This window comes from Otolemur garnettii, unplaced genomic scaffold, assembly GCF_000181295.1.
Source record: "Otolemur garnettii isolate 467f Iridium unplaced genomic scaffold, OtoGar3 scaffold00038, whole genome shotgun sequence".
NCBI classification, from domain to species: Eukaryota; Metazoa; Chordata; class Mammalia; order Primates; family Galagidae; genus Otolemur; species Otolemur garnettii.
The window spans coordinates 6,665,447-6,676,181 of NW_003852433.1; the positions used below are offsets into that span (position 1 = coordinate 6,665,447).

Below are 10,735 nucleotides of genomic sequence, written 5' to 3' on the forward strand. Positions count from 1 at the left end.
AAAAAAAAAAAATTCCAATTTCTGTACCTCTTCACCAACACTTATGATTCTCTCTCTTTTTCTCTCATTTGGATTATAGCCATCCTAGTGGATGTGAAGTGCTATCTCCTTGTGGTTATGATTTGCATTTCCTTGATGACTAAGGATGTTGAATATCTTTCCACGTGCTTAGTGATAGTAGAACCTCTGTAAGCTGACCACCCGAAGGAACTTAACAAACTGATCAACATACAGAGACGGTCAACATAAGGAAGTAGGCCTACGTACTGATACATATATGTGGTACATGTCCAGTCTATGAAAATCAGGTCAACTTAAGGAGGTGGTCAACACAGGGAAGTGGTCAACTATGGAGGCTCTACTATTTAATCTTCTTTGGAGAAATGTCTATTCATGTCCTTTGCCAATTTTTTAATTGGGTTGTTTGTCTTTTGTTGAGTTGTAGGAGTTCTTTATATATTCTGGACACTAGATTCTTATCATATATGTGATTTGCAAACAGTTTTCCCATTCTGTAGGTTGTCTTTTCACTTTCTTGATAGCATCATATGATTCACAAAAGTTTTTAATTTCGATAAAGTCAAATGTACTTATTTTTTCTTATGTTGCTCATGCTCTGAGTGTCATATCTAAGAAGCCGTTACCAAATGATCATAAAGATTTACCTCTAGGTTTTCTTTTATGAGTTCTATAATTTTAGCTCTTATATTTAGGTCTGATATCTTTTTTGAGTTAATTATTGTATGTGGTATGAAGTATGGGTCCACCTTAATTCTGTTGTATGTAGAAATACAGTAATCCCACCACACTGTATTTAAAAGACTATTCCTTCACCGTTGAATGGTCTTGATATTCTTGTAAAAAATAATTGGCCGTAGATGTATGGGTTTTTTTAAGTGCCACCCTGTTTTGTTTACTGTGGCTTTTAAAATTAGGAAACTTGAGTCCTCCGAATTTTTTCTTCTTAAAGATTATTTAGTCTGGTTGGGCTCCCTTACAATTTCATTGTAATTTGTAGATCTCTCTGAGTATTCTGGCCATCTTAACGATAAGTCTTCCAATCCATGAGCGTGCCATGTCTTTCCATTTATTTAAATCTTTAATTTCTTTTTAAACATTTTTACTGTGAATGTACTTTATTTCTGTCATTTTTGTTTACAACTGAAGCTCTGGGAATTCAAAATTAACATCCTTGTCATGAGCTTCTTATAGACACCAAAAAAAAAAAAAAAATTTAACCTTGTGCTCCATGTTATTTTGCTGTGATTTTTACAAAGACACCTTTATGAGCCAGCTGTCATCTAGCTTCATATGGATTCTCCTGCCCACAATTTCACTTGTGAAGACCAAGTCCTAAAGGACACATCATTCATGCTGTCAGAGTGTGGCTTCTGGGATGCTTTTGCTTATTTTTTTGTACGGCTTTTTCAAGGTGACTTGGCAGAATTCTCTTCTGAGCTATGAAGACCACAAGCTCCTTTTTCTTCAATTCACATACTAGCTGCACTTGAATTTTCTGTAAAGATTTCAGTTGAGGAACAAGAACAAAGATTATGATAGCTTTCTAACACTACTAACTACGGTTTCCTTGGCTGCTGTTATATTCAGCAACTGGAGCTGTGCTTTGAGGTCCAAGTTCATCTCCAGCTCCAAGAGAGCCTGGGAGATGCCCAACTTGAAATCATTGGCTCTGGGACTGAACATGCCCTTCTCCTTGCAGTCTACTGGCTTAGGAAGAGGTGGTCTTTAATTTTTTCAGTGGTGTTTCAGTGTACAGGTCTTTCACCTCCTTGGTTAAATTTATTCCTGGGCATTTTATTCTTTTGGATATTATTATAAGTAGAATTGTTTTCTTAATCTCTTTTTCAGATTGTCTACTCCTGGAGTATAGAAACACAGCTGATTTTTTTCATGTTTATCTTGTTTCCTGCAACTTTGCTATTTGTTTATTATCTCTACAGGAGTAGGTTGTGTGTGTGTGTGTATGTGGTTCTTTGGGATATTCTATATATTGGATCACATCATCTGTAAATAGAGGTGGCTTTACTTCTTCCTCTCTGAAGAATAATTTATTTATTTATTTATTTTTGTTATCTAATGCCTCTGGCTGGAACTTCTAGTACAATGTTGTGAGTAGCATTGGTGAAAGCATCCTTGTTCCTGATCTTAGAGAGGCAAAGCTATCAGTCTTTTCCCATTAAGTATGATGTTAGCTGTGGGTTTTTCATAAATCCACTTTATTATATTTAAGTTCCCTTTTGTTTGTAATTTTCTGAATGTTGTTATCATAAAGGGTGTTGGATTTTGTCAAATGCTTCCTCTGCGTATGTTGAAATAATCGTGATTTTCTTCCTTTGTTTTGTACTGTGTTACATGGACGTTGAACTACCTTTGATTTTTCTTTGAAAAGATACTTGACGATCTAAAAAAAAAGCCTTCTGATCCTGCGTATTACCTAGAAAACACCCTTGCCAACATACCAGCAAGCTCTGTTGCCGGAAGTATGCAGAAGTACTCGGATCAGGTAGTTCTGGGAAATCTTGAGAACTTCTCCATTTTCCTTAAGAACACTGTGCTGAAATTTAAAAAGAAAAAAGCCTTTTAGAAACTAAATCGATCGGCTTGAATTTTGTGGTCCTGGTTTTGTAATGCGTTTGGCATATAATGGTGGCAAATTTGGTTTAGAAATTTCAACACGTTCAGGCCCCATTTTTAAAACAGTATTTCCTTCAAATACTCATTAATAGGGTAGCATTGGTGTGATTGACAGAAAGAGGTGTGGGTTCAAAATCAGACTACCCAAATTCATTCATTGAACAAACACTTGTTAAGCCCTCACTGCATACCAGACACTGTTCCAGAGCTGGTCTTGTAGAGTATCTATTCAAATTGGAAGCATTCCCTGGGCTAGGTGTGCAGGTCCTGTAAGGCAGGGTGCCCTTCTATCCCCCAGGGCCATGATAATGACAATGATCTACTATAATAATGATCATGATGGCAGAAGCAACAATCCTCTTATATTTATTTATTTATTTTTATTTTTGATATGAAGGTACATAAGATTAGACTACATTGTTGGAGTTTATAAAGTCAAATCCAAGTTGTAGTTGAGTCCTTCACCCAGGGAGTGTGCCATATGCTCCTACATAGTACCCGGTAGCTGAGATCTTATGGAACCCCCTCCATCCTTCTTGCATTTAATTGTGTCTTTCTCTCATGTGGGTCTATAGTTGTTCACTTACTAGTTTCAAATTAGTATGGAGTACATGGGATGGTTGCTTTTCCATTATTTTCTTTATTTTTTTTAATTGTTTCAGGTTCTTTGAGGGTACAAAGAATTAGGTTACACTGCATTTGTTAGATAAAGTCCCTCTTATAGTTATGTCCTGCCCCAAGAGATGTGCCATACACTAACTGCCCATTCCCCGCCCTCCTCCTCTATCCCCTTTCCCTCATTTTCCCGCCCTCCTACCATGAGTTGATTTGAATTTTTCACTTATGTGGGTATATATTAGATTGTCTATTGGCTTCATATTAGAATTGAATATATTGGATTCTTGCTTCTCCATTATTATGATACTTTACTGAGATGAATGTGTTCCAACTCTATCCAGGTTAATACAAAAGATGTAATCATATTCCATGGTACACATGTACCACGGCTTGTTAATCCATTCCTGGACTGGTGGGCATTTAAGTTGTTTCCACATTTTGGCAATTGTAAATTGAGCTGCAATAAACAGTCTAGTGCAAATGTCCTTATGATAAAATGATTTTTTTTTCTTCTGGGTAGATGCCCAGTAATGGGATTGCAGGATTGCTTTTCCATTCTTGAGATATTTTACTAAGGAGAATGTTGTCCAACTCCATCCAGGTAAATACAAACAATGTGAAGTCTCCATCTTTTTTATGGCTGACTAATGTTCCATGTGGTATATACATATATCACAGTTTATCAAGCTGTTCATGGATTGATGGACACTTGGGACATTTGCACATCTTTGCGATTATGAATTGTGTCCCCATATATTGATAAAGTAGAATATAGTTAAGTCTTTTAAAAATGGCTTCATTGAGGTATAATTCACACACTGTACAATCCACTCTCATGAAGTGCAAGTCAGTGTTTTTTAGTATATTCACAGAGTTGTGAAACGTTCACCTCGATAAGTTCTAGAACATTGTTATCACCCCAAACAGAAACCCTGCACCCTTTAGCCGTTACCCCCATCCTGCTAGCTCCAGGCTACCACTAATCTGTTTTCTGTCTCTTAAGATTTGCCTACTCTGGATCTATCAAGTATGTGGAATCGTATCAGATGTGACATTTCACGAGTGGCTGCTTTAACTTAGCGAGATTTTGAGGTTCATCCTCATCATGGTGTGTGTTCATGCTTCAATCCTTTTATGGCTAACATTCCCCTGTAGGATAGAACACATTCCGTTTGTCCATTTGTCAGTTAATGAATGAATACTTGGGCTGTTTGCATGGTTTTCTTTTGTTGTTGTTGTTATTGTTTTTTGAGACAGAGTCTCACTCTGTTGTCCTGGGTAGAGTGCTGTGGCATGATAGCTCACAGCCCTCAAACTCCTGGGCTCGAACGATCCTCTTGCTTCAGCCTCTCAAGTAGCTAGGACTATAGGTATCTGCTACATACCTGGCTAGTTTTCCTATTTTCAGTAGAGATAGGTCTTGTTCTCGTTCAGTCTAGTCTCCAACTCCTGACCTCAGGCCATCCACCCACCTCCACCTCCCAAAGCGCTGGGATTACAGGCGCGAGCCCCTGTGCCTGGCCTTGTTTCCATGTTTTGACATTATGAGGGATAGTGCTGGAACAAAGCCCTCCTCCACGTGCATCACCTCATTTAGTTCTCTCTCCCACACATGTTTATGATTTATGCTAAACATGTGTGAGCACACCTAAATTAGAGATAGGAAACCGAGATCCAGAGGGACAGAGGAACATGTCCAAGACCGGGGTAGAGCTAGGAGGAGAATCTCATTTCCATTCTCTGTCCTGTGCCTTTTGAAAACACACAGAACCCCACCGGCCTCTCACCCCACTCACTCCTTTAGGAGAGAAATAACTGGATTACGTTGACCCTAAAATGCCTCTCTTTTTCTCCTTACAGAGTTTCTGAATGGTATTACTTCTTTTTGTATCTTGTCTGATTTTCTCCTGCCTGACCTTTTCCTGGTTAAGAATCTGGCGCAAAATGACAGACTCACAGCCAGTCACTAAGAGTAAATCAGAAGTGAGCTCCACCCAGAGCCAGGAGCCCTTCCCAGCCTCAGACAGCTTTGGGGAGCCACCGCAGAAGAATGGCGATGGCAGCTCTCTGCCGAAGACTCCCCAGCAGGCAGAGCCAGTCTCCCGCAGAGGCCCCAAAGATGCCTGTCAGCGGAGAAACTCCTTGCCACCCTCACACCAGAAGCCTCCAAGAAACCCCCTTTCTTCCACTGATGCATCACCTTCCCCAGGACTCCAATCCAATGGCGCAGAGAGTGAAGGCCCGGAAGCCCCGGATACCAATGGTCTGTCCTCCCTACCCCAGCCCCAGGGCCAGCGAGCTCGATCCCCCTCCAAAGAAGACAAGAAGCAGGCGAACATCAAGAAGCAGCTGATGACCAACTTCATCCTGGGCTCGTTTGATGACTACTCCTCCGATGAGGACCCTGGTACTGGCTCATTTCGTGAGTCTTCCCGGAAGGGCAGCCGGGCCAGCCTAGGGACAGTGACCCTGGAGGTGCCTCTGACCACGGGTGAACCTGACACCCGCATCCCTACAATGAGGTAAGGTGTGCTTTCTCCTTGTAACCAGGGGCCACAGGGTCAGGGTGGGGCCTGCCCCCTTCCCATCTCCTTTTCTGCTCAGGTGAGCCATCTGCTGTTGCCAACACTTTAAGGAAGACCATGTGAAAAAGCAGAGGACATGAGCCTTTCCTCTTTCTTTCCTTCCTTCTTTTCAAAATCTGACCATCTATTGTGTGTGTGTGTGCGTACAGACACACAAAGGGTGCCAAAAAAAGTATACACTTTTTTTTAAGACAGTCTCATTCTGGCACACTGAGTAGAGTGCTGTGGTGTCATAGCTCACAGCAACCTCAAGCTCTTGGGCTCAAGTGATCGTCTTGTCTCAGTTTTTCTATTTTTACTAGAGACAGGGTCTCGCTCTTGCTCAGGCTGGTCTTGAACTCCAGAGCTCAAGCAATCCACTCACCTCGGCCTCCCAGAGTGCTGGGATGATAGGCACGAGCCGCCACGCCCAACTGATGTATACACATTTTAAGGAAGAAAGGAAAAACTGTATTAAATTGTAATACTCATTGTGTTTCATTTCTTCAGTTACTAGAGATAAAACATACAATATACAAGATAACAAATGTTATCAGTATATACTGAATATCTATCCCTATATATCTATATTGATACACATACATAGAGGTTTGACAATAAAGTTTATAAACTCATCCTAGAAAAAATACTATGCACTGAATATCACTACAGTCACCTTTGAAGTACTCCTCTTGGGAAGCTCTGCACCAATGCCAGCACCTGGTCCACCCTTCAAAGCCATTTTGGAACTCTTTTTCTGGAATGACCAGCAGAACTATCGTCAAATGGTGCACAAAAATCTGCAACAATAATAATGAACACTACTCAGCAAGACACTGCTGTGTGTTGACACAAACTCAGCGGTGAGACGCTGACATACTAAGGTTGTGAACCCTTTGTGCGGTGCTGCCAATGTAAGTGCACAGTGGCAAGACTGCAGACTTCATCATCAGACCTTCATACGATGACAGCTCTGATGGCCCTTCCAGAAAGAGTTTCAAATGGCTTTGAAGGGTGGGCCAGGTGCTGGCATCGGTGCAGAGCCGCCCACGGGAGCACCGGAAAGGTGACGGTAGTGATACTCATCAGCGAGGTAGGTGGCACTCTTTCCTAGGATGAGTTTTGAACTTAATTGTTGAACCTCATATACACCACAGGTGCCAAAAAATTAATACACACTTTAAGAGATGTTATCTATGTGTTACTTTTTGAAGTTGAATTGAATTATACAAAAGATGGTGTTAATCAAATGAATGCTAGTGTCACCAGGTGACAGGCATAGTTTTTTTCTCTTAAAATGTAGGCAGCCTGGGCAGCACCTGTGGCTCATGCCTGTAATCCTAGCACTCTGGGAGGCCAAGGCGGGTGGACTGCTTGAGCTCAGGAGTTTAAGACCAGCCTGAGCAAGAGTAAAATCCCATCTCCAAGAAATAGCTGGGTGTTGTAGTGGGTGCCTGTCATCCCAGCTACTCAGGAGGCTGAGGCAAGAGAATCACCTGAGCTCAGGAGTTTGAGGTTGCCGTGAGCTATGATGCCACAGAACTTTACCCAGGGTGCCAAAGTAAGATTCCATTCTCAAAAAAAAAAAAAAAAAAGTGGGTGCCCTCTGTATATGAGGCCCCATGTCAGGAAGTTGTCTTGTTAGAAGATCTCAGGCTACTTAGGAAAGATGACCTTGTGGGTAATAGTTATAATTTAAGCTGAAATGAGCCCAGAGTGGCAAGGGCCACTAGTGATGATGGTCCTCCTTCCCTCCCAAAGAGACATTCATTCATTCAGCAGGTAACAGGTAATGACTAAAAACAAGCCTTCCCCCATGATGCCTAAAAAGCAGAAACTCAAATACTCTGTCTCCATCAATCTGTTTGTTGGAATACTATAGGTTCATAACAGGTGGGACTAACCTAGGGGGTGCAGTCAGTGGCTTTGGTTTTTTAAAATCGGTGGTGTTATCCACCTTCTCCTCCTCTATCCCTAAATTATAAATGGAAAAAACAGCAGTTCTAGGTTTTCTTGGGAAATATGGGAGAGCAGAGAGAAGAAAAAGACCACCTACCAACATCTGGCTATTTTTAGAGATGGGGTCTTCCTCTTGCTCAGGCTTGTCTGGAACCCATCAGCTCAAGGCAACCTGTCTGCCTTGGCCTCCAGAGTGCTAGGATTACAGGTGTGAGCCACCATGCTCACCAGGCTGTTTAGTTATTTATTTTTAATTTTAATTTTTTGGGGGGGGACAGAGTCTCACTATATCAACATGGGTACAGTGCTGTGGTGTCACAGTTCACAGAAACGTCAAACTCTTGGGCTTACGCTATTCTTTTGTCTCAGCCTCCCAAGCAACTGGGACTACAGGTGCCAACCACAATGCCTGGCTATTTTTTAGTTGTAGTTACTGTTGTTTGGCAGGCCTGGCCTGGGTTCAAACCCGCCAGCTCCGGTGTATGTGGCTGGTGCCTTAGCTGCTGAACTACAGACGCTGAGTGTGCCCAGCTGTTTAAAGATCTGATTGGTTTTCATTTGAGGTTCTAGAATAGAGCAAGACTTCATTCTGTAAAACAGAGTGGCTGTTCCAGTGAGCTGAGCAGGGGCCTGGCTTTATAGACAGAACCGGGCTGACGGAAGCAGAAACAGGGGAAGAAGAGCTGGTCCATGATTTCAGAGTGACTTTCCTTGCAAGGTTAAAATAGAGGTGACATCCTTATCAAACCAGCTTAGGTAAACTGGACTCCTGATTAGTTGCTGTGAATCTCCTGTTCTTTTGGGAAACTGGTCAGTTTCAAAGTTCAATTTGATTATGTGACACTTGGCATGATTATACCTTTTGGTCTGGTCTGCTGGACCTGGGACAGGAGCCCAGTCTGAAACCATAGCCTCCCATACATTTAATAGCTGTGTAGGTAGGCTGGCCAGGGACTTACCCACAGCCCGATGGAGGGTTGAGGAAATGAAGCTGACTCAAGAAAGCCAGTATGGTGAACAAGAGTCCCACTTACGGCCAAGAAAGGCAGCTCATGCCTGTAATCCCAGCACTATGGGAGGCTGAGAAACGAGGAGGACTTGAGGCCAGGAGTTTGAGACCAGTTTGGGTAACATGGCAAGATTCCACTCTGACATTATTATTTTTATTATTGTTTAGAGACAGAGTCTCCCTTTATTGCCCTCAGTAGAGTGCTGTGGCATCACAGCGCACAGCAACCTCCAACTTGTAGGCTTAGGTGATTCTCTTGCCTCAGCCTCCCGAGTAGCTGGGACTACAGGCGCCTGCCACAACGCCTGGCTATTTTTTTGCAATTTGGCTGGGGCTGGGTTCAAACCCTCAGCCCTCAGTATATGGGGCTGGTGCCCTACCCACTGAGCCACAGGCGCCGTCCCTAAATTTACTTTTTAAAAAATTATGCCAGGTGCAGTGGCCCACACCTGTAATCCTAGCATTCTGGGAGGCCAAGGTAGCTGGATTGTTTGAGCTCAGGAGTTTGAGATCAGCCTGAGCAAGAGCAAGACCTTGTCTCTTGAAAAGAAAAAAAAAAAAGCTGGATGTTGTGGCAGACTCCTATAGTCCCAGCTACTCAGGAGGCTGAGGCAAGAGGATTGCTTGAGGCCAGGAGTTTGAGGTTGCTGTGAACTATGATGTCACAGCACTCTACCAACATTGACAAAGTAACACTCTGTCTCAAAAATAAATAAAAAAAATAAAAAATTAGCCAGTTGTGGTGGCAGGCACTTGTAGTCCCAACTACTCAGGAGGCTGAGGCAGGAGGATTGCTTGAGCCCAGGAGTTAGATGTTGCAGTGAGCTGCGATCGTGCTACTGTACCGCAGCCTGGGTAAGAAAGTGAGGTGCCAAACAGAAGCAGGGACTAAGGTCCTGGTCTAGCCCTGCCAGTGCTGATCCAACCCTTTCTCCCTTTCCAAGATGGAAAACTAAGGCCTGAGAGAATAAGCCTCGAGTATTTATTCCAAGGCTTGCACTCATGTGGAGACCACAGTAGAGCAGTGACTTATGTTTGTGGATCTGCCCAGCTTTCTGGGGCTTCCGCCTTAAGAAGGAACCTCTATGCTCTGCCCCAGAAGGCCACCTCCCCCGCTGGCCTCTTCCTGCCAGGCTGCTCACTGGACCTCTGGGGAGACCTGGATGGAAAACGTGTCGAAGCCTGCAGTTTGGGAGAAAGCTCTTTTTGAAGCAGCCTTCACAGGCGCCTTCTTCCTGCAGTGTCCTCACCACCCCCGGACTTTTCACAGTCCTGTTCCCATTCTGGACCTTTGCACTTGCTGCTCCCTTTGAACTGGAATGTTCTTTTTCTCCCTACCCTCCACCCCAGACTGCCCACACCACCTCAGAGGTGTGTCTTGGCTTAGAGGGGACCTCATGCTGGTTTGATGCTTTGCTGTTAGCAGCTTGAAATCCTTAACAAAGTTTTCAACAAAGGACTCCCCTGAGCGCTGCAAATTCTGTAGTAGCTGCTCCTGTCTCCACTCCCACTTCTTTGCCCACCAAAGTCATTTCCTCCAAGGGTTTTCCCTGTCCTTCTCCAGCCTCTGAAGCATTTCCCCCATGCCCAATGTCTTCAGCAATCTCTCTGACTTACCGTCTTCACAACGTTTAGTTACTCCTCAAGATCATGTCTTTTATCTCCTCACTTCTCCACTGGGTTGTTAGCAGTCTCCCTGCACAGAACGGTGAGCCCCGTGAAGCCAGGGCCATGTGTGTAGCATGCTCTGATTGCCACACTGCCTAGCCTAGGGCTGGTTCAGGGTAGATTTGGAAAACATATGGACCAAATATGTGTGCATGAGGGAAGTGAGTGACATAAGCTTGCCAAAGACAGAATCCTGCATTTTGGGGACATGCAAAACACTTGATGAACGGGTGTGGGAACGGGTGAATGAATGAATGGAGGA

The 10,735-nt window shown here is 43.3% G+C and overlaps 1 protein-coding gene across 1 annotated transcript in view; it reads left to right on the forward strand.

Annotated features, from left to right (window-relative positions):
- The window catches only part of ACACB (acetyl-CoA carboxylase beta), a 134,248-nt gene that overhangs the window by 17,311 nt on the left and 106,202 nt on the right, over positions 1 to 10,735 (forward strand). The window contains exon 2 of the mRNA XM_012805246.2: positions 5,134 to 5,795. Coding sequence (XP_012660700.1) covers positions 5,143 to 5,795 — 653 coding nt within the window. The 5' untranslated portion in view covers positions 5,134 to 5,142. The remainder of the gene's footprint in view (positions 1 to 5,133; positions 5,796 to 10,735) is intronic.